Raw genomic sequence first — 20,500 nt, forward strand, 5'->3', positions numbered from 1 at the left:
GACTGTAGCCTATATCAACCATCAGGGGGGAACAAGGAGCCCCCTGGCAATGTTGGAGGTTTCAAAGATAATTCTATGGGCAGAGGTTCACTCTTGCCATCTCTCAGCTATCCATATCCCAGGAGTAGAGAACTGGGAGGCGGATTTTCTAAGTCGGCAGACTTTTCATCCGGGGGAGTGGGAGCTCCATCCGGAAGTATTTGCCCAGTTGATCCAACTTTGGGGCAAACCAGAACTGGATCTCATGGCGTCTCGTCAGAACCCCAAGCTTCCTTGTTACGGGTCCAGGTCCAGGGATCCCAAGGCAGCGCTGATAGATGCTCTAGCAGCGCCCTGGTCCTTCAGCCTGGCTTATGTGTTTCCACCGTTTCCTCTGCTCCCTCGTCTGATTGCCAAGATCAAGCAGGAGAGAGCTTCGGTGATCTTGATAGCCCCTGCGTGGCCACGCAGGACTTGGTATGCAGATCTGGTGGACATGTCATCCTTTCCGCCATGGACTCTGCCGCTAAGGCAGGACCTTCTACTTCAAGGTCCCTTCAAACATCCAAATCTAATTTCTCTATGTCTGACTGCTTGGAGATTGAACGCTTGATTCTTTCAAAGCGTGGTTTTTCCGAATCGGTCATTGATACCTTAATTCAGGCTCGAAAGCCTGTCACCAGGAAAATCTATCATAAGATATGGTGTAAATATCTTCATTGGTGTGAATCCAAGGGTTACTCATGGAGTAAGGTCAGGATTCCTAGGATATTATCTTTTATCCAAGAAGGATTGGAGAAGGGTTTGTCAGCTAGTTCCTTAAAGGGACAGATTTCTGCTCTGTCTATTCTTTTGCACAAACGTCTGGCTGAGGTTCCAGACGTTCAGGCGTTTTGTCAAGCTTTAGTTAGGATCAAGCCTGTGTTTAAACCTGTTGCTCCGCCATGGAGTTTAAATTTAGTTCTTAAAGTTCTTCAAGGGGTTCCGTTTGAACCTTTGCATTCCATAGATATTAAGCTTTTATCTTGGAAAGTTCTGTTTTTAGTAGCTATCTCCTCGGCTCGAAGAGTTTCGGAGTTATCTGCTTTACAATGTGATTCCCCTTATCTGAATTCCATGCAGATAAGGTAGTGTTACGTACCAAACCTGGGTTTCTTCCTAAGGTAGTATCTAATAAGAATATCAATCAGGAGATTGTTGTTCCTTCACAATGTCCTAATCCTTCTTCAAAGAAGGAACGTCTATTACACAATCTTGATGTGGTTCGTGCTTTAAAGTTTTATTTACAAGCTGCGAAGGATTTTCGTCAAACATCTGCTTTGTTTGTTGTCTACTCTGGACAGAGGAGAGGCCAAAAGGCTTCGGCAACTTCTTTCTTTTTGGCTAAGAAGTATAATACGCTTAGCTTATGAGACTGCTGGCCAGCAGCCTCCTGAAAGAATTACAGCTCATTTTACTAGAGCAGTAGCTTCCACATGGGCTTTTAAACATGAGGCCTCTGTTGAACAGATTTGTAAGGTGGCGACTTGGTCTTCGCTTCATACCTTTTCTAAATTCTATTAATTTGATACTTTTGCTTCTTCGGAGGCTATTTTTGGGAGAAAGGTCTTACAGGCAGTAGTGCCTTCCGTTTAAGTTCCTGCCTTGTCCCTCCCTTCATCCGTGTCCTAAAGCTTTGGTATTGGTATCCCACAAGTAATGGATGAACCCGTGGACTGGATACACCTTTACAAGAGAAAACAAAATTTATGCTTACCTGATAAATTTATTTCTCTTGTGGTGTATCCAGTCCACGGCCCGCCCTGTCATTTTTCAGGCAGGTGTTTTTTATTTTTAAACTACAGTCACCACTACACCCTATAGTTTCTCCTTTTTTCTTGCTTGTCTTCGGTCGAATGACTGGGGGTGGCAGTTAGGGGAGGAGCTTATATACAGCTCTGCTGTGGGTGTCCTCTTGCAGCTTCCTGTTGGGAATGAACCCGTGGACTGGATACACCACAAGAGAAATACATTTATCAGGTAAGCATAAATTTTGTTTTTTTAGCTGTCTCTCCCCATTGATGTCTATGGGGAAATCGTGCACGAGCACGTAAAACCAGCTTACCGCAGCTCAATTTTGCTCTACGCTCACTTCTTGCCTGCTAACGCCCGGTTTATGAAAACCTGTAATAGCAGTGCTGTAGGGAGGTGAGTGGTGACAATAACTTGCAAGTTAGTACCGAGCCGCTCATAACGCAAAACTCGTAATCTAGCCGATAGACTCAGGTCTATTTAACTTAAATTACACTGTTTTTCACATTTTGTTTTAAACTAACTTTTAAAAAGATACCATGTAAAGAGTGATTGATTTATTTCTATTACTGTTTTTTTCCCAGGTTTAAACAATGCTAAAATTTTATGTAACACGGAACAAACAGAGGCTCAGTGGCTAGCAAATATGCCAGAAGCTACAAATCAGGAAATATGTGACAATATAAATACAGGTGAGTGTACTAGTGTGACGTGAGTCTGAGGGATACAGGGCACAGGTGAGTGTACTTGTGTGATGTGTCTGAGGGATACAGGGCACAGGTAAGTGTACGTGTGTGATGTGTCTGAGGGATACAGGCTACAGGTGAGTGTATGTGCCTGATGTGTGTCAGAGGGATACAGGGCACAGGTGAGTGTATGTGTGATGTGTGTCTGAGGGATACAGGGCACAGGTGAGTGTATGTGTGTAATGTGTCTCAGGGATACAGGGTACAGGTGAGTGTATGTGTGTGATGTGTGTCTGAGGGATACAGGGCAAAGGTGAGTGTATGTGTATGATGTGTGTCTGAGGGATACAGGGCACAGGTAAGTGTACTGTGTGTGATGTGTCTGAGGGATTCAGGGCACAGGTGAGTGTATGTATGTGATGTGTCTGAGGGATTCAGGGTACAGGTGAGTGTATGTGTGTGATTTGTCTAAGGGATACAGGGCACAGGTAAGTGTACTGTGTGTGATGTGTCTGAGGGATACAGGGCAAAGGTGAGTGTATGTATGTGATGTGTCTGAGGGATACAGGGCACAGGTTAGTGTATGTGTGATGTGTCTGAGGGATACAGGGCACAGGTAAGTGTATGTGTGTGATTTGTCTAAGGGATACAGGGCACAGGTAAGTGTATGTGTGTGATGTGTCTGAGGGATGCAGGGCACAGGTGAGTGTATGTGTGTGATGTGTCTGAGGGATACAGGGTACAGGTGAGTGTATGTGTGTGATTTGTCTAAGGGATACAGGGCACAGGTAAGTGTACTGTGTGTGATGTGTCTGAGGGATACAGGGCAAAGGTGAGTGTATGTGTGATGTGTCTGAGGGATGCAGGGCACAGGTGAGTGTACGTGTGCGATTAGGGGTTAATAAGTATAATGTAGGTGTCTGCGATGTCGGGGGTGGCAGATTAGTGGTTTATAAGTATAATGTTGGGGTAGGCAGATTAGGGGTGTTTAGACTCTGGGTTTATGTTAGGGTGTTTGGTGTAAACATAACTTTTGTTTCCCCATTGGAATCAATGGGGCTGCATTACGGAGCTTTACGCTGTATTATTGCAGGTGTTAGGCTTTTTTTTTTTAGCCGTCTCACCCCATTGATGTCTATGGGGAAATCGTGCACGAGCACGTAAAACCAGCTTACCGCAGCGCTGGTATTGGAGTGCAGTATGGAGCTCAATTTTGCTCTACGCTCACTTCTTGCCTGCTAATGCCGGGTTTATGAAAACCTGTAATAGCAGTGCTGTAGGGAGGTGAGCGGTGACAATAACTTGCAAGTTAGTACCGAGCCGCTCATAACGCAAAACTCGTAATCTAACCGATAGACTCAGGTGTATTTAATTTAAATTTCACTGTTTTTCACATTTTGTTTTAAACTAACTTTTAAAAAGATACCACATAAAGAGTGATTTATTTATTTCTATTACTGTTTTTTTCCCAGGTGTAAACGATGATAACATTTTATGTAAAACGGAAGAAACAGAGGCTCAGTGGCTAGCAAATATGCCAGAAGCTGCAAAGCAGGAAATATGTGACACTATAAATACAGGTAGGTGTACTAGTGTGACGTGTGTCTGAGGGATACAGGTTACAGGTGAGTGTATGTGTGTGATGTGTCTGAGGGATACAGGGCACAGGTGAGTGTATGTGTGTGATGTGTCTGAGGGATACAGGGTACAGGTGAGTGTATGTGTGTGATGTGTCTGAGGGATACAGGCCACAGGTGAGTGTATGTGTGTGATGTGTCTGAGGGATACAGGGCACAGGTGAGTGTATATGTGTGATGTATCTGAGGGATACAGGGCACAGGTGAGTGTATGTGTGTGATGTGTCTGAGGGATACAGGGCACAGGTGAGTGTATGTGTGTGATGTGTCTGAGGGATACAGGGCACAGGTGAGTGTATGTGTGTGATGTGTCTGAGGGATACAGGGCACAGGTGAGTGTATGTGTGTGATGTATCTGAGGGATACAGGGCACAGGTGAGTGTATGTGTGTGATGTGTCTGAGGGATACAGGGTACAGGTGAGTGTATGTGTGTGATGTGTCTGAGGTATACAGGGCACAGGTGAGTGTATTATGTGATGTGTCTGAGGGATACAGGGCACAGGTGAGTGTATGTGTGTGATGTGTCTGAGGGATACAGGGCACAGGTTAGTGTATGTGTGTGATGTGTGTCTGAGGGATACAGGCTACAGGTGAGTGTATGTGTGTGATGTGTGTCTGAGGGATACAGGCTACAGGTGAGTGTATGTGCCTGATGTGTCTGAGGGATACAGGGCACAGGTGAGTGTATGTGTGTGATGTGTCTGAGGGATACAGGGCACAGGTGAGTGTACTAGTGTGATGTGTGTCTGAGGGATACAGGCTACAGGTGAGTGTATGTGCCTGATGTGTCTGAGGGATACAGAGTACAGGTTAGTGTATGTGTGTTATGTATCTGAGGGATACAGGGCACAGGTGAGTGTATGTGTGTGATGTGTCTGAGGGATATAGGGCACAGGTGAGTGTATGTGTGTGATGTGTCTGAGGGATACAGGGCACAGGTGAGTGTATGTGTGTGACGTGTCTGAGGGATACAGGCTACAGGTGAGTGTATGTGTGTGATGTGTCTGAGGGATATAGGGCACAGGTGAGTGTATGTGTGTGATGTGTCTGAGGGATACAGGGCACAGGTGAGTGTATGTGTGTGATGTGTCTGAGGGATACAGGGCACAGGTGAGTGTACGTGTGTGATGTGTCTAAGGGATACAGGGTACAGGTGAGTGTATGTATGTGATGTGTCTAAGGGATACAGGGCACAGTTGAGTGTATGTGTGTGATGTGTCTGAGGGATACAGGCTACAGGTGAATGTATGTGTGTTATGTGTGTCTGAGGGATACAAGCTACAGGTGAGTGTATGTGTGATGTGTGTCTGAGGGATACAGGGTACAGGTAAGTGTATGTGTGTGATGTGTCTGAGGGATACAGGGTACAGGTGAGTGTACGTGTGTGATGTGTGTCTGAGGGATACAGGCTACAGGTTAGTGTATGTGCCTGATGTGTCTGAGGGATACAGGCTACAGGTGAGTGTATGTGTGTGATGTGTCTGAGGGATACAGGCTACAGGTGAGTGTATGTGTGTGATGTGTCTGAGGGATACAGGGTACAGGTGAGTGTATGTGTGTGATGTGTCTGAGGGATACAGGGTACAGGTGAGTGTATGTGTGTGATGTGGGTCAGAGGGATACAGGGCACAGGTGAGTGTACTGTGTGTGATGTGTCTGAGGGATACAGGGCACAGGTGAGTGTATGTGTGTGATGTGTCTGAGGGATACAGGGCACAGGTGAGTGTATGTGTGTGATGTGTCTGAGGGATACAGGGCACAGGTGAGTGTACGTGTGTGATGTGTCTAAGGGATACAGGGCACAGGTGAGTGTATGTGTGTGATGTGTCTGAGGGATATAGGGCACAGGTGAGTGTATGTGTGTGATGTGTCTGAGGGATATAGGGCACAGGTGAGTGTATGTGTGTGATGTGTCTGAGGGATATAGGGCACAGGTGAGTGTATGTGTGTGATGTGTCTGAGAGATACATTTATAAACCGGCATTAGCCCATAAAGCTCTTAACTCCTGACTTTTTTCTGCGGCTGGAGTCTTGTCGGTAGAGGGTCTAATCCTCACTTAAGCCAAGACTCTAAATACCAGCGTTAGGAAGATCCCATTGAAAAGATAGGATACGCAATTGGCATAAGGGGATCTGCGTTATGGAAAAGTCGCGGCTGGAAAGTGAGCGTTAGACCCTTTCCTGACTGACTCTAAATACCAGCGGGCCGTAAAAAGCAGCGTTAGGACCCCTTAACGCAGCTTTTGGCGGCTAACGCAGAACTCTAGGCGAATGTGTTTTTTAACATTTAAAGGACAGTAAAGTTTTATATCTGTTACCTTTATTATAATGATTTCAGTTGCTTAGTTTAGTTCATCCTTTGTGATAGGATGCTAGAAAAGTACACAAAAGATAATGCTATTTTACATTTAACTCCTTAAGGACCAGCGACGTACCCTGTATGTCGCTGGCCTTTTTTTGGGACTTGATTGTTTTATAGCGCGGTCTTGTCACCAGCGCTGAGACTGCTCTATTCCACAAAGCCTGCTGGAGGGAGTGCATTAATCGTGTGTTCTTGCTAGACTTGTGCTATTATGTCCTGAAAAAACCCTTAATGACCAGTGACATACAGGGTACATTGTGGTCATTAAGGGGTTAAAGAAACTGTACTGTTTTTTTTATGAGTCAGTTTTTATTATATATACTCCTTCTAAAGCGATTGCTGTTAGGAGTCTGTTGACACCGGTCAATCAATGCCACAATTTTCTCCTATAGTGTCCAAAATAATTGTATGACCCACAGGCAGTGCTCTGCGGTTCCTTCAAATTTCATTTGGTATTATTGACAGGACATTGCCTTTTTGATGTACATAGCGATGTCTATTTACAGCAATATTAACATTCTTATTGGATTGTTTCTGCACAACAGAAATAAGACGTTCTTTTAAAATTTAAAGAGACAGTAACATTGTTTCTGTGTAAATTTTATTACAAGAATTACGGCTCTTTATTTGTTAATTCATCCTTTGTGACGTAGGATGGTACAAAGGCACACAAAAATGAGTTACTTTAAGATTTAAAGAGACAGTAACGTTTTGTTCTGTGTACATTATAATAAATGAATTTCAGCTGTTTATTTGTTAATTCATCCCTTGTGACTGAGGATGAAACGCAGGCACACAAGAATAGAGTTACTTTTCAGATTTAAAGGAACAGTATCGTTTCCTATGTGAAAAATTTATTCAAATGTATTCAAATTTATTTTCTCTTTTGGAATCTACGATTGCTGTTTGGGAGTCTGTTAACAATGGCTACATATTTCTCCTATAATTTCCCTCGAAATTTTATGGCCCACATGCAGTGCCCTGCGTTTCCTTCACACTCCACTCGGGGTTATGATGCATTATATATTTTTCCACGAGATAAAAAAAAAAAGCATTGCTAGAGGAGTTGCTATTCTAAAAGGTTCTTCCATGTTACTGAGAATCTCAGTTTCAGATGGAATTGGTACCTTAGGCATTCCCTATATTTACAAGACTGTTTCCCATAGCTGACTCAGCTAAGGAGGCTGGACGACATTCCCTAGGGGGTAAGGAGTAGTTTCAACTTCACTACGAGAACGTCTATACCCTTAGAGGATAGTCCTATGGACAAAATTTAGAGTAGGGACACACACCAGGGTTTACAATGGCAACCATCTGTGTACTTTGCTACCGTCACTGGTGTGACGGCATAATGGGTTGATGCATTGTCTGATGCTATTAAGTCAGTAGCTTCCCTTGATAAAATCCAGGACTGGATAAAGTTTTCACATTGGCTAATTCCTTTATTTCAATTTCTTCCCTTCCAGTTATCAAACTGGGAGCATAGGTGGCTCGGTTCCGGCTCTTGGAACCTTATGGTTAGAGCCTTGTTTTACGAATATATGCTCTAAATCTAAGCTTTTGGTCATTCATTGCCAGGAGCAGACATTGTTGGGACCTGGCTTGACGAAAATTAAAAAACAAAACAAAAAACCCCCCACATAGTCTGCTGTTGAATCAAAGACAGTATGGAGAACATGCCCCAGTCCAGGATGGGATCTTGTAGGGGGCTGACTTTCCGTTTTCGCTCAAGTTTGGTTTCCAGCTCAAATGTTTTTCCTCCCAGAGGCAGGTTCTGCTTTCAAGATTGTCTGAAGATCAGACAAAAGGGGAGGCATCCTTACACTGTGTAGGAGACCTCTCAGTCCTGGGAGTGATTGTTCCAGTTCTAATACTGGTACAGAATCTGTTTGTTTTTTTTATACCGATCGGGTTGTGGTTCCCGAAAAAGTGGAATCTTCAGACCATTTTTTAAGAAGTGTACTGTCCTTCAAGATGGAAACTATGAATTGGTTCCATTCCTCCCTTGATCCTAGAGGGTCAATTTATGACAACGGTGGATTAAGGGACGAGTACCTTCATGTGCCGTTCACGAGAATCGTCTCAATTTCTAGGGTTTGCCTTTCTGGACAAACACTTCCTGTTCGTGGTCCTTCCTTTCGGTCTTGCCACAGTTCCGAGTTTTCACAGAGGCTCTGGGATCGCTGTTGGCGGTGCTTCAGTTACGGGGCATTGCAGTGTCGCCCTATCTGGCTGATATCCTAGTCCAGGCATCATCCTTACAGCAAGCAAGATTTACACGGACATGGTGTTATACTTCCCGTGATCTCACGGGTGGAAGGTGACTTTGGAAAAGTGTTTTTTAGTCCCAAGCACAAGGGTAAATTTCTTGGGAATCATGACAAATTCCATATCAATGAAGATTTTTCTGACTGAGGTCGGGAAATCAAGGTCTATCGATACTGTTCTAGTCCTTCAGTCCACTTCTCAGCCTTCAGTGGCTCAGTGCATAGAGGTTATCGGGCTGATGGTGACAGCAATAGACAATAGCCGGACAGATAGCTCAGCATGCTTAGGGTCTGTGGCTGAGCTCTGTAACAACCCAAGGGTTGCAAGTTCAATCCCTGGTGAGGTCCACTCAGCCTTTCATCCTTGATAAAATGAGCAGCACCTTGAGACCCTTAAAATTCTGTTTGTTCGCTCCACCTCAGACCTATGCAGTTGAGCATACTCAGGCAATGGAACGGAGACTATGCAGACTTCTCTCCTCAAATAACTCTGGACCAGGAGACAAGGGACTCTCTTCTATGGTGGTTGTCTCTGGATCACCTATCCCAGGGAACATGATTACGCAGAGTGTGGACTCAGGCAGAGTCTGTTCTTTTTATAAACATCCTGAAACTGAGAACGATCTTCAATGCTCTTCTGGTCTGGCCTCAGTTGGCTTCGGCCCAGTTCATCAGTTTTCAGACGTACAGCATGACGACGGTCTTACATCAATCATCAGGGAGGAACGAGGAGTTCCTTAATGATGGCTGAGGTAGCCAAGATTATCCAGTGGGCGGAGGCTCATTCTTGCTATCTGTCAGCGATCCATATCCCAGGGGTGGAGACTTGGGAAACGGATTTTCTGAGTAGACAGACTTTTCATCCGGGAGAGTGGGAACTCCATCCGGGAGTATTCTCCAACCTGATTCTCAAATGGGGTCGGCCGGAGTTAGATTTCATGGCATCTTGCCAGAATGCCAAGCTTCCAAGATACGGGTCCAGGTCCAGGGATCCCCAGGCCGAGCTGATAGATGCTTTGGCAGTTCCTTGGTCCTTCAACCTAGCATACCTATTCCCTCTGTTTGCTCTTCTTCCCCGGGTTATTGCTCAAATCAAACAGGAGAAGGCATCAGTGATCATCATCACTCCTGCATGGCCTCGCAGGTTTTGGTATGCCGATCTGGTGGACATGTCATCTCTGCCTCCTTGGACACTTCCGTTGAGGAAGGACCTTCTTATTCAGGGTCCCTTCCTCCACCCAAGTCTAGTTTCTCTGAAGCTGACTGCTTGGAGATTGAACGCTTGATCCTATACAAGCGAGGTTTCTCTGATTCAGTCATAGATACCTTAATTCAGGCACGTAAGCCTGTAATTAGGAAGATTTACCATAAGATAGGGTGTAAATATCTTTATTAGTGTGAATCCAAGCGTTACTCATGGAGAAAAGTTAGGATTCCCAGGATTTTGTCTTTTCTCCAAGAAGGATTAGAGAAGGGTTTATCAGTGAGTTCCCTAAAGGGTCAGATCTCTGCTTTATCTATTTTGTTACACGAGCGTCTGGCAGATGTCCCAGATGATCAATCCTTTTGTCAGGCTTTGATTAAAATCAGGCCTGTGTTTAATCCAATTTATCCTCCATGGAGTTTGAATTTAGATCTTAAAGTTCTTCAAGGGGTTCCGTTTGAACCTATGCATTCCATAGATATTAAGTTGTTATCTTGGAAAGTTTTATTTCTTGTTGCCGTTTCTTCTGCTCGAAGAGTGTCTGAGCTTTTGGCATTACAATATAATTTGCCTTACCTTATTTTTCATTCGGATAAGGTGGTGTTATGTACTAAACTTGTTTTTCTTCCAAATGTTGTTTCAGACAAGAACATTAATTAGGAGATTGTTGTTCCTTCCTCGTGTCCTAATCCTTCTTCTCAGAAGGAACGTTTTCTGCACAATTTGGACGTAGTACGTGCTTTAAAATTTTACTTACAAGCGACTAAGGACTTTCATCAATCGTCTTCTCTGTTTGACATTTTTTCTAGAGAATGTAAGGGTCGGAAAGCTACGGCTACCTCTTTCCTTTTGGTTGAATAGTATCATCTGTTTTGCATATGAGACTGCTGGACAGCAGCCTCCTGAAAGAGTTACGGCTCATTCCACCAGGGCTGTTGCTTCCTTATGGGCATTCAAAAATAATGCTTCAGTTGAGAAGATTTGCAAGGCTGCAGCTTGGTCTTCTCTTCAAACGTTTTCTAAATTTTACAAATTTGATACCTTTGCTTCGGCTGAGGCTGTTTTTGGGAGAATGGTTCTTCAAAGAATGGTGCCTTCCTGTCAGTATATTTATAAGAATCTTAGCAGTACTCTCCAAATAATATGTGAGCATATGGCAGGGTTATAACTTGATATATTTAACAATCTTTCTTTAAACTAAACCCACAATCAAATATGCATATACTAATACAATAAAATTAATATAAATACCTGAATTCTTTTTATTAGTAAATATCTATGAGCACATTGAAATATATATATATTTGTAAGAATCAGAATATGAGTCAATATTATATGCGTTTAAAACTATTAAAATATGCTATGCCAAATTCATTAAAAGGTTACCTTATTCGCAATAGAAATTTCACTCAGTTAACACAATGAGACTTAAAATCTTTAACTACTAACATCCAAACAATGCAACTCTAACAGTGCTTAGTAAACAATAGGGCAATATATATATATATATACTCAGCTAATTAGCTGCAATTGATTCTAATACAATTCTAATTAGGATACTAAAAATACATATATTCTTACTGTGAACATTTACTTTAAAATGTCTATTTATTTAAACTGGAACAGATCCTTATTTACTTATAGCTAAAACTAATTCTCAGATGTGTGTATACATATATATATTCTATATTTTGCACAGATTAATTATTTAGCATGCAAGAGACAAACTTATACTTTATATATAGGACTATGAATATAAGCAAAAATGCAGACTGCTCTCTTTAAATCTATTAAATACAACTTGACTATGTTCTTACCAATAACCTTTGTTTCAAATTTTAAAAATTAGAACAATTATACTTCACCAATTTGAACCAATTTGTAGGGGTCTTTAGGTCATCTCATTTGAAGGAAAGTTATTGCATAGATTAGGGATAAGCTTCCAGTTCCCTGCTGAAGTGAAATGTGTTCCCAGGCAGCCAAAATCAAAATCACTTAGTCTCAGCAAGTCACAAAAAAAACTGTGTGTCCCTTTCTGCATTGACTATTCTGATGATTGATGACCTGTTTCGTTCACGCCCACGGTGCTTTTCTCTTCTCATTGGACAAATCTAGGGAATGCTCCCCATTGGCTCAGTATATATTGTTGCTATGGAAATGCATCTTTTAAACATTTAAGTCTCTTAACTGTCATACTGGGTTCTGGCCCTCGGGTGGCAGCAGACGAACACAAACAGATTCATCCAAACATTTCTAATATATAGAGCTGCAACAACTAATCGTCATAATCGATAATAATCAATTATGAAAATAGTTGTCAACGAATCTCATAATCGATTAGTTGGTTTGCAATTAGTTGGTCTGTGCACAACACCAGCTGCTTCACTCCAATGAACTCCTGCACTTGGTATTGTGTTTTATGGTTATGTCCTTAGCCTAAAGGACGTCTACAGACGTCTACTTTTCACTTTTTGAAGACAGTATACGTTTACAACTACCCCTGGCTTATTTGCAACCCAGATATAATAGTCATCATTTGGATTGTTATTTGGCGATTTGGAACTATGCTTTTCATGATATAGTGCCAAGCTTGTTGTTTACACCTTGCCCCTAGATTGATGGGAGTTATTTAAATTGATGTGCACTATTATCTGTTTGCACAATTAGCGTATTGCTTGCTATTGCTGATTATATATACTGTATAAATAAATGTGTAAGTCTTTGTCCTGTTATTGATATACAGTCCTTAGCGCTTTTGATTTAGTTTTTTATTGTTTTTTTATATTTTTAATAAATTGTGATAGGTACCAGATTCAACCTTTATAAGTATATATTCGTTATTTTTAGAGCGGACTAGATATTTCCCCCTACCTTATAGCTGGTTATTTACCATTGCATATAGATATTCAAGATATTTTTATGTTAGAATGAAGTCAATGGTTACTTTATTGAGAGGTCCCTTGCAAGGTAGAACACACTTAGCATTGGTGAAGAGCTAACAAAGATAAATAACCCTACTTATACACCTCAACAGCCTTTTCTCTGCTGCAGGAAATATAGCTGCAAACAGAGAACCAGCCTTAGCCAGAAGCATGTGGACATGTTGAGATTTTTGCATTTCAATGCAAAGTTTCTGAAAGAGTGAATAACAGAATGTTATTAACAGTGATAGTCTAACTCTTTCTAGTTCTACCTCTTTTCAAACAGTTTGTGGTTTGTTTTGTTTAATTATAAAACTGTGCTCTGCTTCTTGAAGAAACAGTTGTGTTAATGTAAAGTTTTAGTCTGAAGTTTATATTTGTAACACTCATTATGTGGATTTTAATTTAAAACATAGAAAACTATTATTGATTCTCTTTTTATCCGATTAGTCGATTAATCGAAAAAATAATCATCCGATTAATCGATTATGAAAATAATCGTTAGTTGCAGCCCTACTAATATATATGTCTCTAAATTTGACATATCCCATATAATGATTATATTAAACAACACTACAACATTGCATCTATTACTTATAATCCGAATTCCAGGCAGGATGGCCTCATGTCAATTTTCTGATCATTCCAATACCAAGCACCATTATATTATATCAAAATAAGTACACTGTTAATTTAATTTTCCCTATTAAACATATTATAATTTATTGCATTAGTAAATTTCTCTTGTTAGCATTTATATTTCATTTAGCCTAACTTGTTGTATTGAGCTAAACGCTCATGTTTCTTCATATCTCCTCCTGCACTGTTGATGGTCACCCAGTGTCCGGTTCCACATCACATGACCAGAACTTACTATTCCCCAAACGCAGATTCATAAATAAAGTCTACAGAGCAGCACCAACATTTAGATTTTGCAAACACTGTGGACAATTATTGCACGCTGGAACAAGCTGTTAAATTTTAGTATAATTATTCCTGGGTAGTGAGCATATGATGACTATGGTACTTGCTACAAAACAGAAATCATTGTATCTGAACTTCTCACCTCTATATTTGTGCAATCAACGTCTGTATTTCTGGGGCTGTGAGAATTTGTTTTGTAGCAAGTACCTTAGCCATCATATCCTTACTACCTAGTCTTGCCATATCCTGTTTCTGGTGTCAAGCAGGCAGTGAGTATTTGTTTTGTAGCAAGTACCTTAGCCATCATATCCTTACTACCTAGTCTTGCCATATCCTGTTTCTGGTGTCAAGCAGGCTGTGAGTATTTGTTTTGTAGCAAGTACCTTAGCCATCATATCCTTACTACCTAGTCTTGCTATATCCTGTTTCTGGTGTCAAGCAGGCAGTGACAATTTGTTTTGTAGCAAGTACCTTAGCCATCATATCCTTACTACCTAGTCTTGCCATATCCTGTTTCTGCTGTCAAGCAGGCTGTGAGAATTTGTTTTGTAGCAAGTACCTTAGCCATCATATCCTTACTAACTAGTCTTGCCATATCCTGTTTCTGGTGTCAAGCAGGATGTGAGAATTTGTTTTGTAGCAAGTACCTTAGCCATCATATCCTTACTACCTAGTCTTGCCATATCCTGTTTCTGGTGTCAATCAGGCAGTGAGAATTTGTTTTGTAGCAAGTACCTTATCCATCATATCCTTACTACCTAGTCTTGCCATATCCTGTTTCTGGTGTCAATCAGGCTGTGAGAATTTGTTTTGTAGCAAGTACCTTATCCATCATATCCTTACTACCTAGTCTTGCCATATCCTGTTTCTGGTGTCAAGCATCATGTGAGTATTTGTTTTGTAGCAAGTACCTTATCCGTCATATCCTTACTACCTAGTCTTGTCATGTCAGGTTTCTGCTGTCACTCAGGCTGTGAGTATTTGTTTTGTAGCAAGTACCTTAGCCATCATATCCTTACTACCTAGTCTTGCCATATCCTGTTTCTGGTGTCAATCAGGCAGTGAGAATTTGTTTTGTAGCAAGTACCTTAGCCATCATATCCTTACTACCTAGTCTTGCCATATCCTGTTTCTGGTGTCAATCAGGCAGTGAGAATTTGTTTTGTTGCAAGTACCTTATCCATCATATCCTTACTACCTAGTCTTGCCATATCCTGTTTCTGCTGTCACTCAGGCTGTGAGAATTTGTTTTGTAGCAAGTACCTTAGCCATCATATCCTTACTACCTAGTCTTGCCATATCCTGTTTCTGGTGTCAAGCATGATGTGAGTATTTGTTTTGTAGAAAGTACCTTATCCGTCATATCCTTACTACCTAGTCTTGTCATGTCATGTTTCTGGTGTCAAGCAGGCTGTGAGAATTTGTTTTGTAGCAAGTACCTTATCCATCATATCCTTACTACCTAGTGTTGCCATATCCTGTTTCTGGTGTCAAGCAGGCTGTGAGAATTTGTTTTGTAGCAAGTACCTTAGCCATCATATCCTTACTACCTAGTCTTGCCATATCATGTTTCCTTCTTAATATGAGGAGAGTCCACGGCTTCATTCCTTACTTGTGGGAATACAGAACCTGGCCACCAGGAGGAGGCAAAGACACCCCCAGCCAACGGCTTAAATACCTCCCCAACTTCCCTCAGTGAGAACAATGACGAAAGAGTCTGGAGATGCAGGGAGAGTCTTTCTGCAAACCCATCCAGACTCATGTTAACCGCTCCTTAAGCAATCAGCATTGACGAGTTTCGCTGCCTGCTTTTATTCACTCAAGTCCATGTCAGAAACCCTGCTACAATCTGTCAAACTTGAAGGACCGTGTCACTGTTCCACGGCATAGATTCCGGTAGGATTGTTTCATTATTTTACACACGTTAACGCTAGAAGGCAGGGTCACAGTGGGACTCCTTTATCTTTATGGAATCAATGGTTAATATCTTGAGTGGGTGCAGGACCTACTTTTTATGGGAATGGTATCCTAAGATGGCTTAGTGGTGAACTTTGCTGCTTTGGAAGCTGAAAGTCAAGAGTTCAAATCAAGCTGTGGCTATGTACTCTTCATACTGCATGACCTTCTTTTTCTGGTATGAAGAGTGGTGATTCCCCTGGCATAAGGCCAGGTTTTCCAGGATCCTTATTTTCTCTGGGATGCTCTGGAGAAGGGCCTTTTTCTGTGGCTCCCTTAGGGGACAGATTTTGTCCCTATTGGTTTTACCGCTTGAGAGGCTCACAGAGCTTCCAGATGTCCAGTCTTTGGTTCAGGCTTTGAATAGATCAGGCCTGTGTTTAGATCTAGTGCTAATCTTGAGAGTTTGTGAGTGAAAAAGGTATTTGGTTAACTGCGCTTAGAAACCCTATTAAGCCTATGAGAAAATTTGAGGGACCCCACCCTCTGTGATAATTGAAAACACAAGATCAAAACTGGAAAAAATCCAGAGAAAATCTTTAAATCATAAGCGCTACTGAAAGCTTAAAATAGGTAACATATAATATATAAACAAATGTGTATATATGTGTAAAATATTAAACACGATGTGGAAAAAAATAAAAATATAAAAACTATATATATGTGATCAAAAAATGTGAAAAAAGAGCCTAATTGGCTACAAAAGCTAATACTTTGAATATTTAAAAAAGTGAATCAAATTAATAGCCAATAAAGGCTAAAATAAAGACAAACCAATTTGAAGCTGGAATGAAATAAAGAAGCCGGATCACACAGCAGAAGGGTTACCAAATAAAGGTTTTCACTTTTACTTACACCGGGTCTGGTGAAAAGATGTCCGAAAGTCCCTTCAGTGGCTAACAGCTCACAGCGGTATATCCTTTCCAGCAGCAAAGAGATCCTTTCTGGCGGCTTCCAACAGTATATCCTTCCTAGCGGCAGTACGATTTGGTGATCAGCTGGAACACCCGTCCGAATCACTCTCTAGCCGAAGGATAACTTGCTTTTCAGCTTGCAAATGACAGGCCCTGTGGGGAGATGCTGGTATGTGTGCAGCCCAGCTGCTAGATTATGAATAGTGCAGTGACTGCACGTTTTTTCCATATGTATTATTATTATTGGCCCTGTATTGATAGCTATATAGCAATAGATGTTATATGTTATATAACTTTTTTTATTTGATATTAAAATACGATACAATGGCTCTATTTATTTCAACTAATATATTAAGTAGCAATCAGCTCTATTTATTTCAACTAATATATTAAGTAGCAATCAGAACAAATCTAATGATATCAATGATTGCTACTTAATATATTAGTTGAAATAAATAGAGCCATTGTATCGTATTTTAATATCAAATAAAAAAAGTTATATAACATATAACATCTATCTAACATATATCAATAATGGTGATTTTTTTTTTTTTTAAACAAACTTTGCAATGTATTTTCATTACTTGATTTGTTCTGTTTTCCTCCAATTTTTTACTGCCCTAGAAATCATGGAATTCAACATGTCCCACAGTGATTGCTGGATCACTGCAGGTGCTCATTTATATCTGCCAATGGATTCTAGCATTTCTGGGGCAGTTAAAAAAAAAAAAAAAAAATTGGAAGGAAAATAGGGCAAATCAAATAATAAAAGTACATTGCAAAGTTTGTTTTTTAAACACACAATGGTGAATATTTGTTTGTTTTAAAGAAACTTTGCAATGCAGTTTTCCCTATTTTCCTCAAATGTTCTTGTATTTTTCCCCCACTTCCCCTAGAAAATGCTAGAATCCATTTGCGGATATATACATGACCTCCTGCAGTGATCCAGCAATCACTGTGTATAATGTTGCATTCCATCAATTGACAGTGAAAAAACACAGAAAGAAATGATGGAAAATAAGTCAAATCAAATTATGAAAATGAAATGCAAAGTGTGCAAGAACAGGACACACACACAGTTTTAATTACTGCAAAAATATCCGATTTATTTTCACAATATCCAGTTACTATGAGAAAATAATTCACGCAATCCTAAATTACAAGCAGCTGAAAAATGGGGTTTAACATTGAATAGCCTGGCAATTTAAAATGTTAAACATCTCAGATTTAAATTATTTGTCTGTATATTTGTTTATATAATACTCTGCACAATAGTGCCACTAGATTACATTTAACAGACTATTCAATGTTAAACCCCATTTTTCAGATCATTTTTCTCCAACATAGGTGTGTCCGGTCCACGGCGTCATCCTTACTTGTGGGATATTCTCTTCCCCAACAGGAAATGGCAAAGAGCCCAGCAAAGCTGGTCACATGATCCCTCCTAGGCTCCGCCTTCCCCAGTCATTCTCTTTGCCGTTGTACAGGCAACATCTCCACGGAGATGGCTTAGAGTTTTTTGGTGTTTAACTGTAGTTTTTATTCTTCAATCAAGAGTTTGTTATTTTAAAATAGTGCTGGTATGTACTATTTACTCTGAAACAGAAAAGTGATGAAGATTTCTGTTTGTAAGAGGAAAATGATTTTAGCAACCGTTACCGTTGTATGCAAATTATTATGACCCTGGGGAAGTCTCCCTATGGGTGATGGGGGAAACCAGACGTGGACTCCTTGCCCAGTGTGCTTAGAGGAATGTGGCTGCACCTCACTGACGAGGCCCATAGGAGGCCGAAACGATCGTCTGGGGTTGTCATGTTCCTTGTTCAGAGGAGAATTGCCTGGTATTTCGGGGCTGGACTGACCTTACTTGGCAGGATCAGACTGATATACTTCAGGAAAGTTTTCTTCTGTGAAAAGCACACTGGTCTAAAAGAGGCTGCTTCCGGGTGGTAAATCGCCATAGAACAAGCCACTGAGCTGTTGTTCGTTCCTGGTAGAGCGCTTCTCTCTTTGTATGCAAATTATTATGACCCTGGGGAAGTCTCCCTATGGGTGATGGGGGAAACCAGACGTGGACTCCTTGCCCAGTGTGCTTAGAGGAATGTGGCTGCACCTCACTGACGAGGCCCATAGGAGGCCGAAACGATCGTCTGGGGTTGTCATGTTCCTTGTTCAGAGGAGAATTGCCTGGTATTTCGGGGCTGGACTGACCTTACTTGGCAGGATCAGACTGATATACTTCAGGAAAGTTTTCTTCTGTGAAAAGCACACTGGTCTAAAAGAGGCTGCTTCCGGGTGGTAAATCGCCATAGAACAAGCCACTGAGCTGTTGTTCGTTCCTGGTAGAGCGCTTCTCTCTTTGTATGCAAATTATTATGACCCTGGGGAAGTCTCCCTATGGGTGATGGGGGAAACCAGACGTGGACTCCTTGCCCAGTGTGCTTAGAGGAATGTGGCTGCACCTCACTGACGAGGCCCATAGGAGGCCGAAACGATCGTCTGGGGTTGTCATGTTCCTTGTTCAGAGGAGAATTGCCTGGTATTTCGGGGCTGGACTGACCTTACTTGGCAGGATCAGACTGATATACTTCAGGAAAGTTTTCTTCTGTGAAAAGCACACTGGTCTAAAAGAGGCTGCTTCCGGGTGGTAAATCGCCATAGAACAAGCCACTGAGCTGTTGTTCGTTCCTGGTAGAGCGCTTCTCTCTTTGTATGCAAATTATTATGACCCTGGGGAAGTCTCCCTATGGGTGATGGGGGAAACCAGACGTGGACTCCTTGCCCAGTGTGCTTAGAGGAATGTGGCTGCACCTCACTGACGAGGCCCATAGGAGGCCGAAACGATCGTCTGGGGTTGTCATGTTCCTTGTTCAGAGGAGAATTGCCTGGTATTTCGGGGCTGGACTGACCTTACTTGGCAGGATCAGACTGATATACTTCAGGAAAGTTTTCTTCTGTGAAAAGCACACTGGTCTAAAAGAGGCTGCTTCCGGGTGGTAAATCGCCATAGAACAAGCCACTGAGCTGTTGTTCGTTCCTGGTAGAGCGCTTCTCTCTTTGTATGCAAATTATTATGACCCTGGGGAAGTCTCCCTATGGGTGATGGGGGAAACCAGACGTGGACTCCTTGCCCAGTGTGCTTAGAGGAATGTGGCTGCACCTCACTGACGAGGCCCATAGGAGGCCGAAACGATCGTCTGGGGTTGTCATGTTCCTTGTTCAGAGGAGAATTGCCTGGTATTTCGGGGCTGGACTGACCTTACTTGGCAGGATCAGACTGATATACTTCAGGAAAGTTTTCTTCTGTGAAAAGCACACTGGTCTAAAAGAGGCTGCTTCCGGGTGGTAAATCGCCATAGAACAAGCCACTGAGCTGTTGTTCGTTCCTGGTAGAGCGCTTCTCTCTTTGTATGCAAATTATTATGACCCTGGGGAAGTCTCCCTATGGGTGATGGGGGAAACCAGACGTGGACTCCTTGCCCAGTGTGCTTAGAGGAATGTGGCTGCACCTCACTGACGAGGCCCATAGGAGGCCGAAACGATCGTCTGGGGTTGTCATGTTCCTTGTTCAGAGGAGAATTGCCTGGTATTTCGGGGCTGGACTGACCTTACTTGGCAGGATCAGACTGATATACTTCAGGAAAGTTTTCTTCTGTGAAAAGCACACTGGTCTAAAAGAGGCTGCTTCCGGGTGGTAAATCGCCATAGAACAAGCCACTGAGCTGTTGTTCGTTCCTGGTAGAGCGCTTCTCTCTTTGTATGCAAATCACTGTGTATAATGTTGCATTCCATCAATTGACAGTGAAAAAACACAGAAAGAAATGATGGAAAATAAGGCAAATCAAATTATGAAAATGA

At 41.8% G+C, this 20,500-nt stretch overlaps 1 protein-coding gene across 1 annotated transcript in view; it reads left to right on the forward strand.

Annotated features, from left to right (window-relative positions):
* The window catches only part of LOC128661351 (zinc finger protein 585A), a 1,234,370-nt gene that overhangs the window by 645,822 nt on the left and 568,048 nt on the right, over window positions 1–20,500 (forward strand). Inside the window, exon 8 of the mRNA XM_053715615.1 lies at window positions 2,355–2,462. Within this exon, the coding sequence (XP_053571590.1) occupies window positions 2,355–2,462 (108 nt within the window). The remainder of the gene's footprint in view (window positions 1–2,354; window positions 2,463–20,500) is intronic.

This window comes from Bombina bombina, chromosome 5 (genome assembly GCF_027579735.1).
Source record: "Bombina bombina isolate aBomBom1 chromosome 5, aBomBom1.pri, whole genome shotgun sequence".
Classification (NCBI taxonomy): Eukaryota; Metazoa; Chordata; class Amphibia; order Anura; family Bombinatoridae; genus Bombina; species Bombina bombina.